This window comes from Selaginella moellendorffii, unplaced genomic scaffold, assembly GCF_000143415.4.
Source record: "Selaginella moellendorffii unplaced genomic scaffold, v1.0 SELMOscaffold_68, whole genome shotgun sequence".
NCBI classification, from domain to species: Eukaryota; Viridiplantae; Streptophyta; class Lycopodiopsida; order Selaginellales; family Selaginellaceae; genus Selaginella; species Selaginella moellendorffii.
The window spans coordinates 434,447-457,446 of NW_003314329.1; the positions used below are offsets into that span (position 1 = coordinate 434,447).

The 23,000-nt window shown below is 44.5% G+C and overlaps 7 protein-coding genes and 1 long non-coding RNA gene across 12 annotated transcripts; 2 read left to right on the forward strand and 6 right to left on the reverse strand.

Moving 5' to 3' along the window:
- Positions 1-438: 438 nt before the first annotated feature.
- Positions 439-3,584, reverse strand: LOC9653349 (suppressor of mec-8 and unc-52 protein homolog 2). Its single transcript, XM_024659408.1, has 13 exons — positions 3,401-3,584; positions 3,282-3,344; positions 3,052-3,219; positions 2,936-2,988; positions 2,774-2,888; positions 2,666-2,717; positions 2,525-2,614; positions 2,409-2,474; positions 2,270-2,356; positions 2,176-2,215; positions 1,818-2,116; positions 1,357-1,746; positions 439-1,306 (listed from the first exon to the last, which is right to left on the reverse strand). Exons 1-13 carry the CDS (start codon positions 3,574-3,576, stop codon positions 1,025-1,027), a joined length of 1,881 nt encoding a protein of 626 aa, XP_024515176.1. The 5' UTR covers positions 3,577-3,584; the 3' UTR covers positions 439-1,024.
- Positions 3,585-3,586: 2 nt separating this feature from the next.
- On the reverse strand, positions 3,587-6,001 carry LOC9653350 (metal transporter Nramp6). Its single transcript, XM_002985509.2, has 13 exons — positions 5,864-6,001; positions 5,733-5,811; positions 5,576-5,616; positions 5,435-5,513; positions 5,255-5,359; positions 5,087-5,196; positions 4,836-5,017; positions 4,710-4,779; positions 4,473-4,646; positions 4,315-4,419; positions 4,131-4,262; positions 3,974-4,069; positions 3,587-3,915 (listed from the first exon to the last, which is right to left on the reverse strand). The coding sequence occupies exons 1-13, from the start codon at positions 5,987-5,989 to the stop codon at positions 3,640-3,642; spliced, it is 1,575 nt and encodes a 524-aa protein (XP_002985555.2). The 5' UTR covers positions 5,990-6,001; the 3' UTR covers positions 3,587-3,639.
- Positions 5,998-6,972, forward strand: LOC112340622. The gene is made up of 3 exons (XM_024659424.1): positions 5,998-6,320; positions 6,517-6,626; positions 6,687-6,972. Exons 1-3 carry the CDS (start codon positions 6,024-6,026, stop codon positions 6,802-6,804), a joined length of 525 nt encoding a protein of 174 aa, XP_024515192.1. The 5' UTR covers positions 5,998-6,023; the 3' UTR covers positions 6,805-6,972.
- Positions 6,616-8,998, reverse strand: LOC9653351 (poly(A)-specific ribonuclease PARN). Its single transcript, XM_002985510.2, has 6 exons — positions 8,673-8,998; positions 8,489-8,619; positions 8,160-8,437; positions 7,999-8,103; positions 7,805-7,931; positions 6,616-7,751 (listed from the first exon to the last, which is right to left on the reverse strand). Exons 1-6 carry the CDS (start codon positions 8,927-8,929, stop codon positions 6,838-6,840), a joined length of 1,812 nt encoding a protein of 603 aa, XP_002985556.1. The 5' UTR covers positions 8,930-8,998; the 3' UTR covers positions 6,616-6,837.
- A 17-nt stretch (positions 8,999-9,015) lies between these two features.
- On the reverse strand, positions 9,016-10,596 carry LOC112340630 (pentatricopeptide repeat-containing protein At4g02750-like). The gene is made up of 2 exons (XM_024659438.1): positions 9,838-10,596; positions 9,016-9,753 (listed from the first exon to the last, which is right to left on the reverse strand). The coding sequence occupies exons 1-2, from the start codon at positions 10,594-10,596 to the stop codon at positions 9,016-9,018; spliced, it is 1,497 nt and encodes a 498-aa protein (XP_024515206.1).
- A 71-nt stretch (positions 10,597-10,667) lies between these two features.
- LOC9653352 (probable leucine-rich repeat receptor-like protein kinase At5g63930) lies at positions 10,668-13,570 on the reverse strand. Its single transcript, XM_024659400.1, has 2 exons — positions 11,088-13,570; positions 10,668-11,016 (listed from the first exon to the last, which is right to left on the reverse strand). Exons 1-2 carry the CDS (start codon positions 13,531-13,533, stop codon positions 10,679-10,681), a joined length of 2,784 nt encoding a protein of 927 aa, XP_024515168.1. The 5' UTR covers positions 13,534-13,570; the 3' UTR covers positions 10,668-10,678.
- Positions 12,359-13,798, forward strand: LOC112340623. 2 transcript variants are annotated; one of them, XR_002990188.1, is made up of 8 exons: positions 12,359-12,468; positions 12,535-12,689; positions 12,757-12,828; positions 12,907-13,004; positions 13,051-13,148; positions 13,204-13,333; positions 13,381-13,506; positions 13,572-13,798. It is a non-coding gene; the product is annotated as an uncharacterized LOC112340623 (long non-coding RNA). The 2 variants fall into 2 exon arrangements; XR_002990187.1 differs by having other exon boundaries at positions 12,535-12,678.
- On the reverse strand, positions 13,611-15,566 carry LOC9653353 (S-type anion channel SLAH2). Of its 4 annotated transcripts, XM_024659414.1 has the most exons (6): positions 15,150-15,566; positions 15,042-15,080; positions 14,910-14,979; positions 14,301-14,818; positions 14,203-14,234; positions 13,611-14,152 (listed from the first exon to the last, which is right to left on the reverse strand). In XM_024659414.1, the coding sequence occupies exons 1-6, from the start codon at positions 15,438-15,440 to the stop codon at positions 13,885-13,887; spliced, it is 1,218 nt and encodes a 405-aa protein (XP_024515182.1). In that variant the 5' UTR covers positions 15,441-15,566; the 3' UTR covers positions 13,611-13,884. The 4 variants fall into 4 exon arrangements, with proteins under 4 accessions (XP_024515182.1, XP_024515181.1, XP_024515183.1 ...); XM_024659413.1 differs by having other exon boundaries at positions 14,301-14,645; positions 14,703-15,080; XM_024659415.1 differs by having other exon boundaries at positions 14,301-14,979; positions 15,150-15,337.
- Between the last annotated feature and the right edge of the window lie 7,434 nt (positions 15,567-23,000).

Genomic DNA, 23,000 nt, shown 5'->3' on the forward strand with positions numbered 1-23,000 from the left:
GAATCTCCTCCTCCTTTTTCTTCTTCTTGTTCTTCTTCTTCTTCTTCTTTTCTAGCGACGCTAGCACAAATGGCTTCCATGCTCTCGATCAGTGACTCCAGTTCTTGCTTGTCCAGCTCGGCCACAAGAGGGGATTTGTCTGCCAAGGCCATCTCGACGCGCAAGATGCCCTGTTTGATGCTGCCCACGGCGCTGCTGCTCACCATCCACTGCATTGCAAATGATGAGAACAACTAGAAGCACGCTCTCTCTCACCTTGAGCTTCCAATCGAAGTCCACTAGAGAATCCATTTTATAAACTAGCCCTAAACCCTTCTTTTTTTGAGAAACCCAGCAAAAACTCTACTAAATCTATAATTCCCCTTTAAAGGGTCACAGATTTTCCTTTTCACCACTACTATATATATGCAGATCACTCACACCTAAATCACCAGCATGGAGGTTGTAAGGATTATTGATCCGATTAAGGAGAAGCTACGGACAATTCATTTGGAGCAGCAGAGGAGGGCTAAGCATGACAGGTACATGGAGGAGGTATCTGAGGATCACGACTACTGCTGGGGGGAGATCCCAGAGCCTGAAAGGGTCAGGATTCCATACCTTCCTCTAATAAATTTCAGGGAGCCTACCAAATCCAAAGCAAGCCAGGTAAAATCGCACAAGGATGCAAATCCATTTGAGACTTTGGATGGTCTTGAAGAAGATATCGATGATGTTGGCAACAAAGATCCAAAGGAAAAAAAGAGGAGGAAAAGGCACCCAAGAAAGAAGAATAAAGGTCAACCAATTCCACCAGTCAATCAATCAATCATCCATGAGCCAGTCAAGACCATACATTGGGGAAGGATCGTTCAAGGGATCCTTTTGATGATCTTTTTGTACGCTGTCCTTTTCTTTTGCTGAAAGTTCCAATCTTGTAACTTATGAAAAATTCATCTTGAATCTATATGTCGAAGAGATATTGCCCCGTTTCTAATGTTTTGCTTGTGCCTTCTGTTGTAAAAGTTTAGTTTTTAGATTATATTCATGTTCTTATTCTCTTCCCAGGATGGCTGCTTTCTTCGGCAACAATGTCACCGTCTTCATGCAACCCCCCTTTTTCTCTCTTCTTCTTCTCCATTATCTGAGTTATCTTGTGTAGCTCGTTGTTGAGCTTCTGATCCTTGTTTTGCTTCCGCGTCTTCCTCCCATCTTGCATCTTGACACCAAACTGATAAGCGGCTTTTGGAGTGGCTTCTTTCTGGTCGTTGTATTTTCCCCACTCTTCCTCTGTCTCAAAGTCCCAGCGATGCAATCGCCCTTTAGCCTGGCGAAGAACACAGTTAAAAGTAAACAAGACGAAGAAAATCTGCGTACCCTGCCACCGACGTCCATTTTCGTGAGGTCCGCGTCTTCATCGCTGTCAACTATCTCTCTGTTGTATTCCTGGTAGCCTGGGTAACACTCCGAGTAGCTCTCTGACACAAAGTTTGGATCTTTCTCGCGAGAATCAAGCTCCCTTCGCTGACGGAGCCTTTGATCGTCGCGCTTGAACACCGAACTCATGCCTCTGTCCTTCTCTTCCTGCGTCATGCACAGAGGATCCTTTGGTGCAACAGGAGCAATGGCTGCTGCTGGAACGCTTGCATTTCCCTCCACGCTAAGCTGATTGGCGTAGTATTCATAAGAAGGATCGTCTGGAGGAGGAGGAAGGTAATCTTGCCACTCACTACCGAACTGAGGCATCGCAGGACCTTGCATTGGAGCCTGATTCAAAAATTGGAAGGTAAACAAAAAACAGTCAGTTGTCTTCCAAGACTTATAGCTAGAAGGCTTGCCTGTTCCCAGTCTTCATGTGATCTTTGCTCCTCATGAAAGTATGAAGCGCCACCATTTCCATCCCGTCGTGGAGACTCCTCCATGTCCTCGGATCGAGGGCTGCCGTCTATAGTTACTACGTAGTCTGTGCCAGCGTCTGCAAATATGTCGTCTTCAGCCACTCGAGGCTTTGGTGCTTCCTCTTCGACGGCGGCATCGTCTGTGTCTGAAGGCCTGTCCTTTACTACTTCATCATCATGCGTCTCTGGTTGTTTGACGTCAATCGGTGCTACCAGTGCCGCCGCTTCTTTTGCAGTGCCTGGTGAACGTCAAACAAGTCGGTCGAAACTCTTTAAAAGAGCGAATCATACAACGTACCTTTTGTGTCGGACTTATCTCTCCTCTTTTTCTTAGAGGTCTGGAGTACAAATGTTAGAGATAGTCTAAGAAAATCAAGCACAAACTCTCTCACCTTACCGGAAGCTCCCAGCTTCAAATAAGCCATGATTTTGGCTATCCTGTCTAAAACAGCCACATCAACTCCCACAGTCACAAACTCCTGCATGAAAACCAGCACTGTAAATACAACTGCGGCTTATTTTTTTGCTTACCTCGGGTGTAGGACAGTCATCTTTGCTTCGGTACACGGTGGTAGGGATATGGTGTGACATTTCTTCCTGTAGTCTCAAAAAAATTTAGAAATTACCAGACAAACTTAAAAGCCTACCATGTCGAACGCGTAGGCCATCCGACCCGGAAGAAACATGTCGCTTGTTTTGCTCAACGTTGGAGGCTTGACCAACCATTTGTATATCACCTGCGAGAACACTTTAGATTCAAAACTAAACACAACGCACAAACCTCTCACCCTGGCAACTGGAGTATTGAACTTGATTGGTTCGTCCTCGCTCTTGCTGACCCTGAAAATAAAAAACATGCGCTCTCAGAAAACACAAGAAAAGAGTAGGTTTTGCACCTTATTTCTTCCTCAGGCTCCTCCAACTCTTCGGGTTTCTTATCAATCTCACTCCGGACTTTGTTTAGGAGGGCGTAGTCTAGCCCCTTTACCAGGTGCGTGTGCTCGACATCACCTGTGTTACTAGAGCCAATTCATAAATCTATGAAATGGTAAGCTTACCTCCAAGGTACTTGCTGTTGGCTATGGATATCTTCTTTTGTATTTCAGCTGCCCTGCAGGGAGAATAGAAAAACACCACCATAAACGATTTTCCACGTGAGAAAGAATTACTTCACTGTAAGTCGACAGCTCCCGGAGGAGCTACAGCGTGTAAGGTGCTGATTCCAGACGCTGCAGCCATAAGTTCGTAGTCTGGATTTTGATCCTCGCGCCGCTCTTTAGCACGATCGCGATATTTTGGCAAATCATCCTCTTCGTCGACTTTGGTCGGTTTCTTCTCCTCTCTAAGACAATGAACTCGCATAAGCAAAGAGAACAAAAGAAAAAGAACAAAAGAAACGCTCACTCTTTGGGCTTGGGCGGTCGAAACTTTCGGGCAGGACGCTTTGCGCTCTCATCGGCATTCTTCCTGGACGAAATTTCACTTGAGACTATTCACCAGTGTAATGTAGCCTATACACTTACTTCTTAGGGCGTTGATCCTTGGAGCTCTCATCCGGTGGAGCTCGCCGCGGCGTCTCCATGACCATCCGCCGGAAATCCGCATTGGAGAGATTCTCTTGGCGCGACGATGATCCGCCATCGTTCCGGCGCCGCGGAGGAGGAGGCAGCGGATTGGAAGTGGGCGTCTCCACAACCATGGCGAAAACAAAAGAAATAGGGTTCTTCGTCTACCATGTTGAATTAATTAATACTAAAGAGGGTTAATTAACAACGACGCTCTCTTTGTCGACAAAACCATCTTGTTCCTCCTCCACGCTGCTCGAGAGCCTGTACGTTCCTTCGTTATCCTTGCGAAAGGCCAGATACGCGGCTAGCAGCGCATAAGCGAGCAATGCCAAGAAACCAGCAATCCCCAGAAGAGCAATGTGTAGTCTCCGCAGTCTAGATCTTTGCAGCCACTTGATAAAATTGCTGGCCAGGTAGAACAAATTCACCAGAATGATGCTCGATCCGATCACCCAAGTCAATATTGTCACCTGTAGCGGCATTGTCAAGTTTCCACACAAACTCGAGACTAGAAAATCGTAAAAGTACCTTTCTGTGGTTGACATGCGGACCCATCTTTCCTGGATTGCTTGTGAACTTGAGCAGTGGTATGAGTGCAAACGGTAGCTCGAAAGAAAGAATCATCTGCAGCAACCAAAGCTTTGTCAAGCCACGAAAAGTTATGCAAACTTTCGATGATGGTTACCGAGGATATTATGATAAGCTGTCCGGCACCAGATGATCCGCCGAGTAGAGCCACAACTAGACTTGGAACAATTGCAACGCATCTTGTCAACAAGTTCCTAATCCACTGCTCAAACCGGAGCTCCAAAAATCCCTGAAAGAGCACAATTATTCGAGGGAATCACACCAGGCAGCAAAAAACCAACCTGCATGACATACTGCCCAGCAAATGTCCCAGTAATTGTCGAGCTTTGGCCTGACGCAAGCAAAGCGATTCCGAACAAAACCCCGCTCCAGCTCCCAAGGACATGCTAAGAAGTTCCTAGGTGAGAACACAGCAATTGTATACGTATGGTTGTCTCACCTTTAAAAGGAAAGAAGCACGATTCAAGTCTAAGTTACTGCATCGATCCGCATCATCTACTGAGAGTTGAGAGTCGCTACAAACCGCTCCACTGACAGCTACAACTGCCAGATTGATGGCAAAAGACACGAGCAATGCGAAACAGCATTCGATTAAATTGTACCTGCACCCATCCTGATACCACCACCGAGACACCACATGAATTCACACTGAATACAAAGACATATAGAACTTTACCCGGATTCCTTCCATTGTCTGAGGAGTCGATCTTGTGAGCACGAGAGCTGAATGCAAAAACAAGTTATGCCTGCAGACAAAAAGAGTCAGAACTTATCCACAACGTAAACAAAGCAGTATACTTACGGCATAACCATGGCACCAAAGAGGGAGATGGCTATCCCTGCTGCTCCATTTCCACTTAATCTAGGAATAAACAGTCCCTTCATCAACTCCACAGGAGAGGGACGCGCATTGAACATCTCCACGAAGAAACAGCTAGCTATCGTAAACACCAAAATCGATATGAAGATCTCGAGCTTGCGAATCTGAGGAGAGAACAGCAGAGCTGAGCTTTATCCAAGTACAATAGCCTGAAGAAAAAACGAGAAGCGTACCCCGTATTGCTGCAAAGCAAGAAAAAGAAGCGTGCTCAATCCGGTAAGTACGACTCCAATCCATAATTGAAGGCCAAAGAGCATGTTGAGAGCATACGCCGTCCCAATCACTGGCATCAAACAGAAAAACGTTAAGATCAAGCAGCTACAAGATAAAAGTTTTAACACCTTCGGGAATATCACTGGCGACAATAGCAATCTCAGCTAAAAACCACAGCACTAGATTCACCTTGGGTGGATACTCCAAGCGACAATGCTGTGCCAGATGCTTCTCTGCACATCCAAAAACGGTGTGTTAGTCCTTGCAAGGACTCCTCGCCTCAAGAGAAAATTAAATACCAAGCTAACCAGTTACAACTCCCAGATTGGCAGCAAGAGACTGTATCAATGCACCGGAGACGGTCGCAAGAAGAAGAACCCACAGCAGCTGTGAGAACAAACATTGTGAGAATTTTTACTGGAAGAGCAGGAGAAGTTCCTGAATCTCACCTCATACTTGAACTGTGCTCCAGCTTGGAGATCGCTCTCGACTAGAACAAACAAAGACAAACACAGAGAATTTTAGAAATGAAAATCATATCACAAAGAAAGATCAAACAGCCTGTAGCTCACGCTCTCGATTCAAAGAGCTCTCGTTAAGACTTACAATTCCCGGGATCCATGTATGCAATCGCGACGAGGAAGCCAGGGCCGACATAAGCCATGAGCTTCTTCCATCCTCGCGCCTTTGGACACGAATCAGCAGCTAGAAGAGAAGCATCGAGAGAGGTCGCTCACCTGTGGCACGGACACCTGATTCACAGCCAAATCGTCCTTGCTGCCGTCGCTCAGCGGCGAAATCTTCTGGTATTTGCCGATTCCTCGCGCGGCGCCATCGCTCTTCTCCGTCTCTAAGCTATTCATCTAGGCTATGACTTTAGGGCACCGGGGAGAGGGAATGGACAAGGAGGCTCTCAGGCAGCGCCTCGAGCAGGCAATCCAGGGCGTGGCAGTGGGGCAAGATTCATCGCCAGATCGCCTCCAGACGCTCCAGGATCTGGTGTCGCAGGGATCTGGATCGAGCGCCGGCTGCTCCAAGTGCTCCGCGCGAATATTTCCTCGCGCGCGCATCTGCTTCGTGTGTGGATCTCAGATCCCGGGCCGCCAGCAGCAGGAGCACAAGCGGCAGCCATTCGAATTCGAGAAATCGGTTGCTTTCGCGCGATTCTTGCAATCTTTGAGCTCGGATCCCTCGGTATGTTAATTCCAGTGCCAGCATTCTTGCATCTACTAGTTGGAAGGGAAAGAGAAGAAGCTACACGTACGTAGCTCGTGTGAGATCACTTTTTTTTTCTCGCGTCGACAACAGGAGAGATCTTTCTATCGTCGTGTGTGAGCATTTGGAATCCTTTCTGAGATCGAACTGAGGTGGTCGTGGCTTTTGGCGACAGATCGAACACCCTTCATCTTTTTCTACACCTGGACAAAGTGCTGAGATTCTCCGTGAGCCAGTTTTGGATGGAGAACACGAATCTTTGGGCTCGTTTGCAAGCTCCAAAAGGTATCGATATCGTGTTTTGTTCTAGTGCTCTTACTGATAAGCAAAACTTTCTGGAACCAGTGCTAGCAATGGGCCAGCAGCCGAGGATCCAGTGAACGATCTCTTGTCACAAATGGGCGATTTGTCATTCATGCTAGCCGATCGTCTCGTAGTTCCGGTTGGAGGTAGCGGAGCGTAGCAAGAGAGAGGAAAAAAAAAACGATCCTGGCTTTCATAATCGCGGTCGCTTCCTCGAGCTACTACTTTCAGCTTGAAGATGCATCGAAGTGACTGCGTCCGTGAGCTTTGCCGTTGACAGTGGCGACTCGCAAAGCTTCTCAAAGAACTCATATCGGGCAATCTTCCAGCCGCGTGCAACCAGGCCGCTAACATCGCACACGCCAACCTTGTCGTGGTGACCGGAGCATTCGAAGGCTTGCACCAGGGATTCTAGGGACTCCTTCCTCCGGAAAACCACAAACGCGGAGCTCTCATCGATGCGCACGACTTCTACATGCGGTGGTGATTTAGCGGTAAAGCAGGCTTTCACGTCAGCTTCCAAGCTTCGACTGTCAACTTCCAAGCTTCGAGTGGAACCGGAGCCCCACATCAGTGCCACACTCTTGGCCTTCTCACGCTCGATGGATCGAGAAGACTTGAGTGACCTGGGACCAGTTGCTTCCTGGCCAGTCGAAAGATCGAGGACAAAGTGCCCTCGCCAACCAAGGTACAAGTGATTTGCGTGGCTCCCAAGGCCTGATCTTTCTTCCTCGCCCTCTTTTGCTTGCTCGCAGAGTGAAGGCAAGTTCGCGGGATCCATCTTCATAAACTGGCAGATGTTGGCAAAGACTGCCGCCGTCATGTAAGCATCATAGCCGGCCTCGTGCTTCATCTCTGTCCCATCGTACCTGCAAAGGCTGGAGCTTCCAAACTCGATCTGGACTTTGTTTGGCAGCTTTCCCACGTTTGAGAACACCGGGCCTAAGGTTGTGCCGCCTTTCCCAAGCATTTCTTGAGCCGCCGAGTCCGCTTTCAGCAAGTACTTGGTGTCGAAGATGCAAGGGAAATGCTGGTGGATGGACGAGCAGAATTCGGAGCAGCTCAAAGGAAGAGTTGCGAAGAATTTGTTGTAAATATGAGCAATATCTGGAGAACAGTGTTGTAAGTTTTGGCCAAGAAATGATTGAAAGGTTGGTTACCAAGAAAGCAATTGTGTCCGACCACTGGCTTCTTCGACTCCACTAGAGCATCAATAAGTTGACGAAATCCTATTGCATCCATGATCTGGTTTTCCAATCTCGACCTTCTATCCTTTTCCCATTGACCCTGCAAGGAAGAGAACGCTCAAAACACGACCCGAGTGAAGAAGAAAAAGAATCTGCAGTTCACTCACCACTAAGAGCGCCCTCTCCTTCACAGATCGAGGAAACAGAATTTTCACTTTCTTTGCACCATCCTCCGTAAAAGGAACGAGATCTTGGAAGCTCTTTCGCAAAACCTGACGAAGAAATGGATAGTGACTGTAGAAAACGTGAAAACAAGCACGAAACTTACCTGGTGAACGAGGTTGGCTTCATGGTTACCAGCAACTTCCACAACGAGGCACAGCCGCTCCTCAGGTTCGTGAGCATCCTTTTCTCTTTGCAGCACTTTGTCACGCCATTCCCCGGCTTGGACTCGCACGCTCTCGCTAAAGATAACGTCCGCTGTTCTATTGAGTGGAATCTCCAGTGCCGAGAAGCTCTCAAGCTCGCGTGGTGCTCCATCCGCATCCGTCAACTTCAGTTTATGTCTAGCGAGTTTCTCCTGCTCGTGAGATAGATAAGAAATTCCTGGATCGCAGAGTTATCAGCTATGGAAGAAGAGAAAAAGAAAAAGCTCACCGTCGTAAATGCAGGCATTGAAATCAAACTGGTGCTTCGCAAGAAACTCGAGTGAAGTCGCCTGGCACAAGAAATCTCTCGCGGGCATCTCGATTTGGAGCTCGTGACGCGGGAACAAACAAAAGTTATAGCTGCATTGGAAGAAAAAGTAGAAATTCACCTCAAAGATCACACTAAAACTCACGGATAGGCGATGAATTTCCCACCGGCAGCATCCCACAAGACCGGGCAGAGGCCAAACTGGATCATCGCAAATTTCTCGGCCGAGTCGCGAAGATTGAGGTAGCGAGTGTGGAGATTGTCCACCTCTGTGGCGCCGCGCCATGGCGTCGTCTGGACGCCGGTCAGCTCCAGATCCACAGCCACAAATGCCGCCTGGCGGATGTGAGCCCTAGCCTCGACTAGCGCCTCCTCCCAATTGCTCCGCGTCACGAACGCCATGGATGGATCTCACGGCTGCCCTAGAAATAGATCCCATTCCAAAATGATTTAAAATTTAAAACCTTTTAAACCCTAAACCCTAGACCCTAGCATTTGTATAAATTGGAGAGCAATACGTAAGGGGCAGAGAGTTCCCTGTTTGATTCACAGGCAGCCATTGCAACTCTGCTATCCTTGTGAGCGCTCGTCGTCGAATTTCCAAGCAAGCACTTCCAATCGACAGAATCCGGCTCATACGGCATTGTTTTGATGAGCTCTCTCGCGTTTTCCAAATGCCCAGCTCGGCCCAGGAGATCAACCATGCAGCAGTAGTGGAGCTTCGAGGGAGAAAGCCCAAAATCTCTCGTCATTGACACAAAGCAGCTCCACCCAGCACGAAGATCGCCCACTCGCGCTGGACCCAATAGAACACAGAGGAGTGAAGTTTCGTCGGGATCAATACCCTCGACGAGGAGCTCCCCGAAAAGCTCCATTGCTACGTCAAAATGCCCGCTTTGGGCATGCCCAGCAAGCATCGCATTCCAGGAAGCAAGCCATCTTTCTGGAATCAACAAAAACATTCCTCGGGCATCGGTAAGATGCCCCTTTTGAGCGTAAAAAGCCAACATACTTGTCCAAGAGACGGTGTTTCTCTCCCTCATCGAATCAAAAATCCCCCGAGCCTCAGCCAAATGCCCGTTTCTGGCATATGCAGCAAGCATGGCATGCCACGAGATGAGATTGTGCTCTGGCATATTCTCAAGAGTGTTTCTGGCATCAACCGGATTCTCTGAGATGGATGCGTAGGCGCAAAGAATTGCGTTCCAAGAGACAGAGTTACGCTCCTTCATGGAATCAAACAGAGATTTTGATTCCTCTAGATGCCCCGCCTGGGCATATGCCGAGAGCATCGAGTTCCAGGACACAACATCCCACTCGGGCATGGACTGAAAGGTGGCGCTGGCCTCGCGCAGAGATCCGGTATGAGAAAACGCGCTGATCATCGCGGTCCACGACACGAGATCTCTCTCCGGCATGCGATCGAAGGTGTTCTTGGCGTCCTCGATTCGCCCTCTTTGCGTGTATGCCGAGAGCATGCTGGTGAGCGAGATGAGATCCAGCTCCGGCATGGAATTGAAGATCCCCTCGGCCTCCTCTAGTTGATCGTGCTGGGTGTAGGCATCCAGCAGCGAATTCCACGACACCATGTTCTTCTCGGCCATCTGATCGAACAGGGCCTGCGCCTGGGGAAGATCTCCGCCCCTGGCAAGCGCCGAGAGCATCGCATTCCACGCGACGAGATCCCACCGCGGCATTCTCTGAAAGACGTCGATCGCCCCGCCCAGATTCCAGCTGTGGGTGTAGGCCGATAGCATCGCGGTCCAGGAGACGAGATCTCTCTCCGGCATCGCATCGAACACGCGCCTGGCCTCTTCCACATCCCCATTCTGGGCATACGCAGACAGCAGCAGCATCCACGAGAAGCTGTTCTTGGAAGCGATCCGATCGAAAACCTGGCGGGCAGCCGCCGCGCTCCCGCATCGCCCATACATCTGGACGACGAGATTCGAGAGGAAAACCGACGAATCAAGCGGGGAATGCGTGGCGCCGGCGATCCTCGCGTGGAGAGCTTTCGCCCTAGCGAGAGTCTTGCAAGCTCTCACAAGAGTAACCCAGTCGTCCTCCATTCAACCACAAGGTTTTTGAATTTCCCGCCAATTCCATAGGGTTCTTTTAGTTAGGGCTCTAAGCTCGGAGGAGGAGCGCTTCTCAGGTATGGATTGGCGTCGTCCTCAGCATTTCCACAATTTGCTGCATTGTGGGTCTGTCCGCTGGATTGCCCTTTGTGCACAGCAGCGCAATCTGGAAAACCCTCTCCATCTCCTTTTTCTCGATCCGGGAGGCTTCCCTCCACATCTCTGGATCTGCCACGCTTTCCAAGCCTGTGGATGATCCTCTCGTCTCGTTTCTTACCCACACCGTCATGTTTCCATCGGTCTCTGAGAAGAGTGGATCGAGCGGTGTCTTTCGTAGCAGCAGCTCGAGAAGTATCACTCCAAAGCTGTATATGTCGCTTTTCTCGTTCACTTTGAGCGTGAAAGCATACTCTGCAAAGAGAGAGAGAGAGAGAGAAATGTGAGTTTGAGAGCTTCTTTCTTCGTTTCTTTTTGTTTTCTACCTGGAGCAATGTATCCATACGAGCCTGCGATGTAGGACATGGACTTCGTCTCCGCTTCTTTCTCGATGAGCTTGGCCAAGCCAAAGTCTGCAATTTTTGGAACCATGTCTTTGTCCAAGAGAATGTTGTTGGCTTTTATGTCCCTGTGAATTATCTTTGGCACGCAGTCGTGGTGCAAGTATGAGAGGCCGTGAGCAATGCCTAGAGCAATCTCGTAACGAAGTTGCCACGAGATCTTCTCGTTTGAGCAGCGGCCGTGTAGCAGGCTCCCCAAGCTTCCGTTTGTCATGAAGTTGGAAACGAGAAGTGCTGATCCTCCGTGTCTGTAGTGGCCTAAAACTTTGAGGATGTTTCGGTGCCTGACTTTACCAGCGGTTTCCCACTCATGCATCAAGCTGTCCTCGGCTGCGATAGTGAGCTTCTTGATAGCAAGAACTTTTCCCGACTCCATTTCTGCTCGGTAAACAGTTCCATAGCCACCCTGTCCTATGATGAACTCTTGATTCAATCCGTTTGTCACTTGCATGATCTTTTCCAGCAAGAGAGTCCTGCCTCTGTCGTCGGTTCCTCGCCTTTTGTTTCTACGTCTCCAGATCCAGCATGCAACGATGCTTGCTAGAGCAACGCATATAAATACTACCCCGCATGCTATGGCTGCTTTACCGGTTGTAGAAAGCTTGTTCTTATGTTTACAGTTTATTGCGCAGGCGAGCTCGGTGGTGTTACGATTTCTGAGGCCTAGGAAGGAAGAACTGTTGAATTTGCTTGAGGCCGACGGGATTGGTGCAAGTAAGTGGTTATTATATGACACGTTGAGGTGCTCCAAGCTTGTTAGCCGTTCAAGCTGGGAAGGAATGTTGCCTTCCAGATTGTTTGCAGACAGATCCAAGTCTTCCAGCATTCTCAAGTTCTCGAGCCGAGCCGGTATTGTACCCGACAGTCTGTTGCTACTCAGGTCGAGCCGTCTGAGTGAATGTAAGCCTCCAAGATCACCGGGAATACTGCCTGTAAACTTGTTGTTGTTCAGGACAAGAGCGAGAAGCTTGCTGAAAGTTCCTATAAATCGCGGGATGGTTCCTTCCAGCTGATTTCCATCGAGAAAGAGTTTCTCCAGTCTTTGCAGTATTTGCATGTCTGGAGGAATTTCTCCGTGAAGGGAGTTGTGACTAAGATCCAGCGTGAAGATATCCGATCCACCGAAGTGTCGAGGAATGAGTCCAGTGAGCCTGTTGTGCGACAAGTTCAGCTGGCGGAGCTGCTCAAACCCGCTGATAAGGTCGCCAGAAATGCGATTGCATGCGAGGAAAAGCGTCGTCAGATTTTTGCAGTCATTCAGCGAAGCTGGAAGAGAACCATTGAGCCGGTTGTTGGAGAGATCCAGGTAATTCAACACTTGATTCTGGCCGACCTCTTCCGGGACTTGACCCGTGAGCATGTTGTTTTGCAGCAACAGCCGTTCTAGCTTTGGACATGTCAAGAGCTTTGGTGGGATTTCGCCTTGGAGATTATTGTCGTGCAAGTATACTCTCTCCAGAAAGCCATTGACGCACAGATCCTCGGGAATAGTCCCTGTGAACCGGTTGCTGGACAGGTATAAAACTAGTAAGTTGCTGTGTCTTCCAAGTTTTACTGGAAGGTCCCCACTGAGCTGATTGTCATTCAACCATAGGTTCTGGAGCCGGGGCAGCGTTGCCACGCTTGGATGTACATTGCCTGCTAAGTTGTTAAACGACAGCGCCAGGTCCGTGAGATTCGTGCAGTTTGTAAAATCCGGGATGCCTCCACTGAGATTATTCATGGCTACGCCAAGTTTTTCCAGTCGTCTAAGCTGTCCAAGCTCAACTGGCACATTTCCTTCGAGGTAATTTCCAGAAACATCCAGCTCTTTCAACCTTCGACAGCTTCCCAAGCTACGAGGTATGCTCCCGCTCAAGTTGTTCCTTGACAGGTATAGATATTCCAGGTTCTCGAGCATTTCCATGTGCCTGGGAATTTCACCAGACAGCTGATTGCTGGAAAGGCTTAGCATCGTCAGCTCGGTGAGTTTCAAGAGCTCCACAGGTATGTGTCCACTCAAGCCATTCTGGGAGAGATCCAAGCGTTGCAGGAATTTCAGGTGGCCCAGCGAAGGAGATATCTGACCCGTCAAGAACTTGTTGTATAGCAAGACCGCTGTCACTGTGACGCCATCGTCGCGACACAACACGCCTTCCCAGGACGAGCATGGCGATTCTAACTTCCAGCTTGTAAGCGACGCATTTGAGTCTACCAGCTGCTGACTAAAACTATGCAGGATCTGGAGATCGCTAGAGCGGACGCAACATACCGAAGCAATGGATCCGAGAGCCAAGAACACCCGAAGAAAGATCGTGGCGCTCATCGCATTCGTCTCACCCAAACTAAACTCCACTCCCCTTAGGTAATGGATCAATTCCCTGACAGCCATTGTCTGCTCACACGCAAGCGTGTTGACTTCAAACGCAGAGATCTCTTTGCGAACCCCATGCAATCACTGGATGGATGGACACTGACGGGCAGCGTGGTTTTGATATCGTTTTCAAAGCTTTGTTTTATACATCGTGGAGAACATGTGGTGAGATTTTAGAAAAGAATCTTGGGTGTTGGACTTTTGACTTTCAAAGAGTGATCTTCCGTGATACACCTTTGACTCTGCGCACATTTTCCGAAAGAAAAAGAACCACATACCAGGAGTCTCGTTCATACACGTAGCTAGTGACGTTGGCGCTCTCAAAATCAAGGTATCTTCACGAGCCATAGGAGCAATTGTTCTGGAGGATTAGGCCTGTTGCTTGCAAAGCTGATGCTGCTTGCGGTGTTGCTCACTAGTGATGGCTATGGCTTGATCGTTGGGGAAGAGAGTTCCATACAGACAAGCGCACGCAAGGGTTGTAACGAAGATGGACACGACAACGAGCACAGAAGCCAGCGACAAAGCAACAACCAGGAAGCGAGTCAAGGTGCACGTCACCGCTGAATAGTAGTGGATGGTGGCAATGGCAGCCGCTCCAAGGGGGAAAGTATAAGCCCACCAAGAAATCGAGAACCTTGCAGACATCGGATGAGCTAGAGCTCGAAACCAAACAAAGTTACTCACCTGAAACCACGAAAAAGATTCACCCGGACAACCTGGTGGTTGAAGAACACAGTTTAGAGGCAAGATCATCCATGAGAATCGAGAAAGCAGTCTGTTACCAGGGACAGGAGAAGGAAGAGCGAGACGAAGTAAACAATCCTGGAAACGTAGCCAAAGCTGCCGGTGATATCCTCCCACGCGACGCTGGCGGTGCTGGGCGCGGCCACAAAGAGGAAGAACACTGGATGGAGGTCTTTTGGGAGCCTCTTGTTCGTAGGAAGCCTCTGGTAGAGAGTGACAAAGAGCACCATATAGTGCGCGAGACCAACAGCCCAGAAGAACATAGCGGGCTCTTTCCACCCGACTCTGGCACCAAGAACAGCCCCGACGAAGTTCCCAACGATGGAAAGATGGGTGCTCGGGTTGGCCACCTTGGACAAGCGCCTGTCACCCCCCGACAGCCACTGCCCATAGATCTTGAGCTCCAGAAGAAACAATGGCGCCATCAACAAACACCATACCGAAGGGTGAAGCGAGAGCCCGACGGCGTCGGGGAGGCCGATGGCCAGAAACATGCCGCCGATGCACGGCGCGAAGAAGTAGTTGATCCTCACGGGGTGGAAAAACTCCCGCCGCACTGCCTCAAAGTAGAGGAAGCATTTCAGGAGGTACGTCAAAGATATGGCAACAAAGGCAAGCAGCGTTGCACACCAGAGGACGAGATTGACCTGTTTCGGGATGTGTACAAACTCCTCCATGGCGGGCGTGGACGAGAGGGACTTCCACAAGATTCCCTGGCTGCCAAGTCCCAAAACAATGCCAAAGCTGTTCACTGGGAATCTGAGCAAGAAAGGCCACACCTTGTCCATTGGAAGTAGCAGCAGGTCTTGTTCACTCTCCTGGCATGGGTTTGCAAATCACAAAAGGAACAAGACTGTGATCAAACAACTTTAGACTATATGATATACCTCGACAACTTCCAGTTCAGGTCCCTGGAGAGCATCGAAATAACGTCCAGTTGGAACAGGAGCATTCGAAGTGGTTCCGAGGGCTGATTCTTCATCCATGCTATTGCTGCTGTTCTTCATAAGATTTGGATCTTTGCTGTCTCTCGTCAGCTTGCGAGCGCAGGTGGAAAACGCAGCGTAGCCGTTGTCGATTGTGATGCGCAACTGTTGCTGCATCGGAATCAATAATCGATCGCCACTGGCATTGATCCTCTCAGCGCCAGTATCAGGTTTCATGCCGTCGCTCATCATTAAAAAGCTCTGCACGGAGCAGCAAGGCAAGAAGAAATCCGTGACCAAAGGAAAAAGAAGGTGAGGACCAGGGGCAGAAAAAGAATACGATTTTCTTGCAGCAATTATGTGCGTGCTGCCAGTGCCTTTCCGTGCCACTTTTTTCAAGGGTTTAGTTCCAACACGGCTGCTGACAACCTACAAGAGTCAACAAAGAAAATCTACAACAATGAGCGCCGTGCTTGGCTACGGAATCGTGAAAGAAAAATCCAGTCCTCAAACAGTTTATAGGGGCCCTTAAAAATTACCATGGAATCTAATCAAGAACGGAACCCCCAATAGGTTCACCGGCTGGATCCAGAGACTGAGCCAGTGTCAGCTTCCAACCTAGATCTCAACGACAACCACGTCACCTGCATCATCCCCAGCAGATTCACTGCCACCAGCTTGCCACAGCTCTCCCCCCAACCTTGGGTGCCAATTCCTCAGGGAATTGTATCATCATGGGCAAGACTGAAAAGGTGGCCTTCAATAAGTTCTTTTGTCTCCTTCCCCTCGATTCTAGGGTGAAGGGCTCAGGGATCTGGACAAATGCACAGCAAGGTATGGAGTCCCACCCATGACAGGCAGGCATGGAAGGGATGTGATGCCCATGGGATACGTTCTTTGGGCCGTAATTTATTTATGTAGGATTTGAGCATGAGTGATATTTCCAATAAAAGATATGTAAGCACAATTTGGACTTCCTATTTTCAACTACACATAAAGGATATATATTTTCTCGTGAAAATATAAATATATAATATATAATAAATTAATGTATATTGTTGAGCTCTACTGCTATACATCCTCTTCCAATTTTGTATGTATTGGCTATAGGCTCCATCCATCTTGTAAACATTCTACTATAGAGACACTTCCACCATACATTTAATTCTTCTCTAAATTTTTAAAGTTTCACCATTGCAATTTCAATTGTGTAATATACTCTTTACTTTATAAGGAATTATTATAAAATAACCACAAAGTGGAACTTAACATTTAAACACTTGCAACAGAGTAAAACCTAAAGCTTTGGACCATTAAATGAAGAGACAAAGTTGAACTCCCAAGAATGAATAAGGAAATTAGAATGCAAAACACTCTTGAGCATATAATTAAAAGTGAAGGAGGAACAACTCCAAAACATATAGCCAAAGAGTGAAGAGGAGCATGGAGCAACACTGAAATAATCTTAGAAGATTTAGCATTCTAATGCCAAGAGTTGTATGTTATATATAACCAAATAGAGTTTGGCACTATTTCAATATATTGATGGCTTAATATGAAGATATAAATACTCCATCAATTAGCATATTGAGTTTGGGTTTAAACTCAAGCTGGATGTAAGAAAAAGGTAGACATGTTTAATAGAGAGTTAAACAATATCTCAGCCATGCTTGTAAAATTGGTCACAACTGGTCACATGGCAAAGTGCACATGTGAAAATGGTTTTCTCAATTAGCTTGAGTGGAGACTGATAAAGAGAATTAGCAATGCCAATCTCTTGCCATCCTAAGTAAAAAAAGAATATCTTAAAAGACTTTTTGACAAACAACTTTCAATGCCCATAATCACATTAGTGATAAATTAGACAATTGTTGTTGAAAACACCTCTTAGAAATGCATGAAAACTACATCCCAAAACAAGATGGAAGTGTTCTAATAGTGTGGCATTTCAAGTATAGCATCCACTAGTAGGATGCAATTGTAATAAAACTGCACATTCCTTAGAGCTAAAACATATAACTAATGTACTGATCCACCACTAAAGTTCTATATGATAACTAAGAAATAGTTAATTAGTTGCTAAAAAAAGAATAGATAATATCTCATTGGTAGTATTTGGTATTGAAGATCTATAACCTCTACTAAGAATAGCTTTCTGATTTAAGCAAAAGATATCTCACTTGAAAAACCATATAATTATGATTTTACCAAAGTTACATTCTGATTTGCCTTGAAAATAGAACCATGCTTGCAAAATAATCAAAATAGATAAAGCTATATTTAAAACTATGTGTTATTATAGTGGTTTTTTTTAAAGTTTTCAAGACACAAGCCATGGCTTAACTTCATACCCGCAAAGAAATTGAAGAGGAAGAAGGCTTCAATGAACCAATAATGGAGATTAAAAGTCTATTTGGAGAGACCGCCACTTTGGATATGGTAACAAACGAACTTGATCTTAGAGAAGAAGTTAAAGAGTGAGCTTCAAGTGTTGATAATTTATTCTATATAGAATACTAAGCAAGTATCATGTGGAATTACCTCTTATGAGGTGAAGTGATGTTTAGCTTGCTAATACTATTAGAGTTGATATGGTGGTTTTCGTTTAAACTTCCTGTGTGTGAGCTAGGTTTTGTACAATGTACCCATAATTTTAATTGAATTGGCCAATACAAATAAGGTAAGAGAAAGCCTAGAGATTTGTAAGTGTGAAGAGGCACATGCACTTGAGCTTTTATTATCCCATAGATGGCAATGACCCTTGTGTCTCAAGGAAGGGATTGTGTGATTATATTGTGACTATTTATATCGCTAGAGTGTCATGCAATGGCAAGAGGACCTTTTAGAGATCTATAATGCCACTTGGATGAACTATGGAGCACAAATAAGGGATGCACTTGAGGATGCTCAAGAATCTCCTAGACACAAGTGAGCAAATAGTCAAAAATGGTTGCAAGTGTTGGATGACTAAAGCACTCTATGAAGATGATGGTAGGTATCCATCTCAATAGTGGAATATCCTTGCCAAGGAGCTATACCAAGTCAAGGATAATAAGAGGGGTGGCTAAGAAATGCAACACCATGTTCTAAGGGCAAGAAGTACTTGAAGTGTTATGTTGATCTCCCATCAACTTTATCTAGGAAGAAGCTACACTAAGAGTTGATGGAGTCATTCTCCAACTACTAGGTAGCTTACCTCAACTCTGAGAGGCAAGTGTAGTGGAGAACCAAGCTTCTTGAGCGAGTTTATAAGTGCAAATTGTCAAACCATATCTTCTATGGTTGTGAGCTAAAGATAAGAGATAGTCTCTAAAACTGAGTTTGGCTCATCATTTTCTATCCTTATGATGTATTTGAGGAAAGTAGACTTTCCCACCCCTAAGTTGTCATTCAAGTGAACAATATTGTGGTGAGTTTTGTGATTATGAGCGTGAAGGTTGGGCAAGGGCAATGCAAGGCATAACTTGAAGGTGAAGACGCTTAACCAGAAGTTGACTTGTAACCACATCAATTTCTATACACATAACTTTATAATTTTCAATATGGTTTGTATGCAAGATCTTCAAATAACAAGGATGAGATTGTTATACCAATGGTTGCAGCGACATGTTGTCATTGGAACTGCAACAATAGAGAAAGCTTATGGCGAGACATCCATGTGACTATACAAAGTCCTGCAATTGAGATAATATGCTCATAGATCCAGATTTTTTGATTGACATAAATATTCTTTTTGCTTGCAACATAGATTCTATTCAAGATTGCATTCCAAACTTGTGTTTGGCACTAAAGAAATAAGTATCCACTATTCTGAATTTGGTTTTGTTTCCTCAAAATCTAAATGTTACAAGAGCGAAGGAGTAGGTTTTCCATTGGCTTGTTATCATCTTCAATAGTGTAAGTCTTTTATTTATTCATAATATCGTTTAGTTACTAACTCTGAACATCCTTTGCTAGGATAAGGATGAAGAGCATATTGATGAAGTGGTATTATTTTTGAGGTTCTTTATAACAATTGCAATGCAAGACTAGTGCGAATCACAAAGCAGTATAGTCGTGAGGAGCTGTCATACCATACAAAAAAATAGTCTCGTGTTCGATCCAAAAAAGCTCTAATCTTTAAAAAAGTAGCAAAAAATATGAAAAAATGGCGACTTAATCCTAGTTTTACGGTTTCTGTATGACCCAACTTTTATGGGCAGCAGGTTTTCCAAGGAGAAAAGGCTGGTGGGGGAATATGTCAACATGCAGTCTTGACTGAGAAACGAAAGCTCCATAACAGCAGCCAGCTACTCTTGCTTTTACCTCGACGCAGTGCTACATTCAACGAGGTATGTCTCCCGTTTTCCTTTCTTATTTTTGTGAATTCGCTTAAATATTTGTGTCCAGGGCCAGGGAGCTCAAAGTGCTAAATCCGGAAGACTATCCGCACAGTGCCTCCTGAGTTTCAAGAGGACCTTTCTGAAAAAGATCTGCGCGTCATTCCTCATGGAACTTGGTTCGAGTATCCATTTGAATGGCTCATCTCCTTGATCTGATGGTCTTGCGCTTTCTGTTTCAGCTCAATCTCGAACGTGGCTTTTGCAAAAATGTGTGAGTTTGACCTCAAGAGCATCCTGTCGGGGGAGCCCGTGGCCAGGGAAAGGGTGTGCCAAGCTCATATACTTATCGACAAGGTCTGGCCAACTCCAAAGGAGGTGTACATTGCTTTGGTTCAGAGGTACTCTTTACATCATCAATTCTATTGCCACCTTGACATTGTCATTTGTGCTTTAGTGTCATGGAAGGTCCCAGCAGCGTCAGGGAGGTTTCCAAGAGCAAGAGGGATGCCCACCACCGAGGGTAGCTTAACTTTTTGTTCATAACAGTGTAAATGCAGTGATCACAGGCCCTCTGTTGTGTGCAGAAGTGCTGTGGACAGTTTCCGGGAATCTGATGGCCACAGGTGCACTTTTTGTTGGCTTTTCTAACGACATGTTGTGCAGCTTGGAAGATGCCGAGCCTGAGATTTTCAAGAAAAAACAGAGGAAAGCGAACGATTCAGGTACTTCTCCTTCAGTGTTAAGATTAAAGGGGGGACATTCACAGTGCTCTCAGGAGCAACAAAACGCTCAAAGTTTATGATGAAGGATCAAGCGCCAGTAAGCTCTGCTGCAGGTGCAGCAATGAAGGCCCAGCTCTGAGTTATCTGCATTGCCTTTTTAGTGATCTTGGAGTCAAGCCCAATAAAAGGAAAGGATAACTTTTTTTCTATAGAGATATTTGGTATATTCCAGGATATTCGTCAGTTATTAACTAAACATAAAACTGTTTAATTAAATTAATAAATAGGAATAATAATGGCTCATTTTATTTGTTAAAACATTCTAGGAATACTTTGACTTGGTCAATATAGGCCAGCTTAGCCACTCTCATGTTTCTAATTGAGAGAGTAGCTGTTAATAAATCGGGAACATGTTTGCAATGTAAACATCACTTTTTATTCCAATTTCAAGTCCAAACTTAGCTACTGAAAGTTATGTATTTTGCACTTATCCCTTTAAAGGACTAAACCATCTATTTCAACCATAAACATGGGAACATTATTAAAGAGAATATGCTCTAGATATGAATATTGAAATACCACTCGATTGAGGAAGAAATATTCAATAACAGTTATAGATGCCCTAGCAAGAGCACTAATTTCCACCTACTGAGTCAAGTAGTCAAAAGTAATAATGATGTATTTATTGTTAATAATCAACCATGGAAAATGTCCTATTAAATCAATGCCACTAACTAAAATAGGTGGAAAATTGCAATTAACTCCAACTATCCTTCCACAACACGAGGAGGAGTATTATGAGTTTGACACTAAACACAATTTTATATATATATATATATATATATATATATATATATATATATATATATATATATTAGATAACATTATAACTTCTTTAGCTAATAGAAAAACTTGTGCAGCTTTTCAATCACATGACAATATCTCATGTCTCTACCTAAAATAGAAGAGTTATAGTAAGTGTAGAGAAAACGTGGAATAAATATTCAAAACACCACCAATTGCAAATAGTTATTAGGATCAATCCCCATAAAATAAAGAAGGTTGTCTTTAAGGTGATTTTGAAAATATAAATGCTGAAATGGCAAGTTATCAACAAATAATGTATGATTCTTAAACCTATCATAAAACTTTCAAATCCATAACTTAACCTTTAAACCTTATAAACCTTGTCAAGAGAAAGTAAATCTAGATCTACATCTTATAAATACTAAATATCAAATATAGTGAATGTTGATGGTATGGAATCCTCATCTAAAAAATCCATTGATACTAAAGTAATAGGCTCATAAAAAATATGAGAAAAGAGTAAAGAAGGGATAGGAGTTTAAAAAAGGCCATCAATGTTATGAGAACTGTGAATGAGCATTTGCAGATCTTAAAAAGGTGTTGACAACTCTTCTAATTTTGGCATATCTTGATTACACTTGACTTTTCATCTTGTGAATGGATGCTTTTAAAAATCATGTTAGAGGTTGATGCAAGAGACCATAAATGTACCTAGTCAATATCATCCTATCATATACATCAATCATAAATTACAATTAATAAAAATGAATCACTCCACAATAAAGAAAGAGTGGTTAGTAGTAGTTTAAGGTTTTGAGAAACTTCATGTATACTTACATGGTTCTTTACATTGTTAAGGGGTATGATCACTTCATTATTAAAGTAGAAGAAATTAGTTGGTTGTATAGTTTAGTGGGTTTTAAAGTTTCAAATATATAACTTTGAGGTCATTTATCATTTAGGAAATGTTATGGCTAGATTGGTATAATTGCATATATCATGGAGGTATAGAATTTAGTTGTGCTTCATTATATAAATTTATATATAGTTATGATCCAATATTGCAAATAGAGTTGAGTTTACCTTCACGATTATCATGAGTTATTGATGTTAAGTCTTAGGATCAATATTTTACATCCAGTGGTTTGAGTAGAGTCTATTAAACATTTGAGCTGCATATAAATGGGATAATAGTGGTGCTACAACTCTTATCATTATTCATATATAAAGTACAAAATAAATAATTTAGTGTTGTTTTCTTTTCTCAATCTTATGGTATATGGTTTATTTAAGAAGCTCCTTGCTTAGTGGAAGGGATTGCAAATTGGATTGCAAAGTTATAAAGTTCAGCATAATATTCAACAGTTTAATCCTCTAAATTTTTTACATATGCAACAACTTAAGCATTTCATATAAAAGGATCAATAAAACACTACACCACTTATAAAGTTACTAGTGCCTCCTAATGTTTTTTTAAATCTCAGTTTATCAACTAAGGGACTATAATTGTCTTCTATAATATGAGGTTTAAATATATATTTACAATGTAAAATATTAATATTAACATAGTGGGATTTTGATAAGTATTGATCACTCTTATATATAAGTTAATTAAATATATATATTTCTTAAAATTTTAACTAAAAAGAATATGTATTATAATAAAATTTTCTTCCTATTTTTAGTTATATTAGTTATATATTATCATTTATATTTTGTTGGAAAAATTAATAAAAGTTAAAAATAAACCTTTTAAATATACTCAGGTTAATTTAATATTCTAAAAGTTATTTAACAACTTGCCAAAACACTAAAAAATTCACCTCTAAACCTTGTCATCACCTTAAATACATAGGCGGCTGTCTAGTAGTATTCTGCCAACATTCAAAGCAGTGAGCGGGTATTTGAATCAATGACATGGGAAGATTTGATGTTTAGGGCTTCTAGAAAAACTACATTTG

Bases quoted from the DNA above. Each gene is read 5' to 3' on its own strand.
- LOC9653349 (XM_024659408.1), bottom strand. From the start codon at position 3,576: ATGGTTGTGGAGACGCCCACTTCCAATCCGCTGCCTCCTCCTCCGCGG. The intron at 2,889-2,935 runs GTAAGCTTACCA...CTAGTAACACAG, and splicing joins CAACAGCAAGTACCTTGGAG to GTGATGTCGAGCACACGCAC. The intron at 2,718-2,773 runs GTGCAAAACCTA...TTTTATTTTCAG, and splicing joins GAGCCTGAGGAAGAAATAAG to GGTCAGCAAGAGCGAGGACG.
- LOC9653350 (XM_002985509.2), bottom strand. From the start codon at position 5,989: ATGAATAGCTTAGAGACGGAGAAGAGCGATGGCGCCGCGCGAGGAATC. The intron at 5,360-5,434 runs GTTAGCTTGGTA...TTGGATGTGCAG, and splicing joins CAATCTGGGAGTTGTAACTG to AGAAGCATCTGGCACAGCAT. The intron at 3,916-3,973 runs GTACTTTTACGA...ATGCCGCTACAG, and splicing joins CGCATGTCAACCACAGAAAG to GTGACAATATTGACTTGGGT.
- LOC112340622 (XM_024659424.1), top strand. From the start codon at position 6,024: ATGGACAAGGAGGCTCTCAGGCAGCGCCTCGAGCAGGCAATCCAGGGC. The intron at 6,321-6,516 runs GTATGTTAATTC...TTTTGGCGACAG, and splicing joins CTTTGAGCTCGGATCCCTCG to ATCGAACACCCTTCATCTTT. The intron at 6,627-6,686 runs GTATCGATATCG...TTCTGGAACCAG, and splicing joins TCGTTTGCAAGCTCCAAAAG to TGCTAGCAATGGGCCAGCAG.
- LOC9653351 (XM_002985510.2), bottom strand. From the start codon at position 8,929: ATGGCGTTCGTGACGCGGAGCAATTGGGAGGAGGCGCTAGTCGAGGCT. The intron at 8,620-8,672 runs GTGAGTTTTAGT...CTTCCAATGCAG, and splicing joins GGGAAATTCATCGCCTATCC to CTATAACTTTTGTTTGTTCC. The intron at 8,438-8,488 runs GTGAGCTTTTTC...TCTGCGATCCAG, and splicing joins CAATGCCTGCATTTACGACG to GAATTTCTTATCTATCTCAC.
- LOC112340630 (XM_024659438.1), bottom strand. From the start codon at position 10,596: ATGGAGGACGACTGGGTTACTCTTGTGAGAGCTTGCAAGACTCTCGCT. The intron at 9,754-9,837 runs GTTGTGTCCTGG...GATTCCATGAAG, and splicing joins AGTCCATGCCCGAGTGGGAT to GAGCGTAACTCTGTCTCTTG.
- LOC9653352 (XM_024659400.1), bottom strand. From the start codon at position 13,533: ATGGCTGTCAGGGAATTGATCCATTACCTAAGGGGAGTGGAGTTTAGT. The intron at 11,017-11,087 runs GTAGAAAACAAA...CTCTCTTTGCAG, and splicing joins GTATGGATACATTGCTCCAG to AGTATGCTTTCACGCTCAAA.
- LOC9653353 (XM_024659412.1), bottom strand. From the start codon at position 15,440: ATGATGAGCGACGGCATGAAACCTGATACTGGCGCTGAGAGGATCAAT. The intron at 14,235-14,300 runs GTAACAGACTGC...TTCAACCACCAG, and splicing joins TCTTCCTTCTCCTGTCCCTG to GTTGTCCGGGTGAATCTTTT. The intron at 14,153-14,202 runs GTGAGTAACTTT...GATGTCTGCAAG, and splicing joins AATCTTTTTCGTGGTTTCAG to GTTCTCGATTTCTTGGTGGG.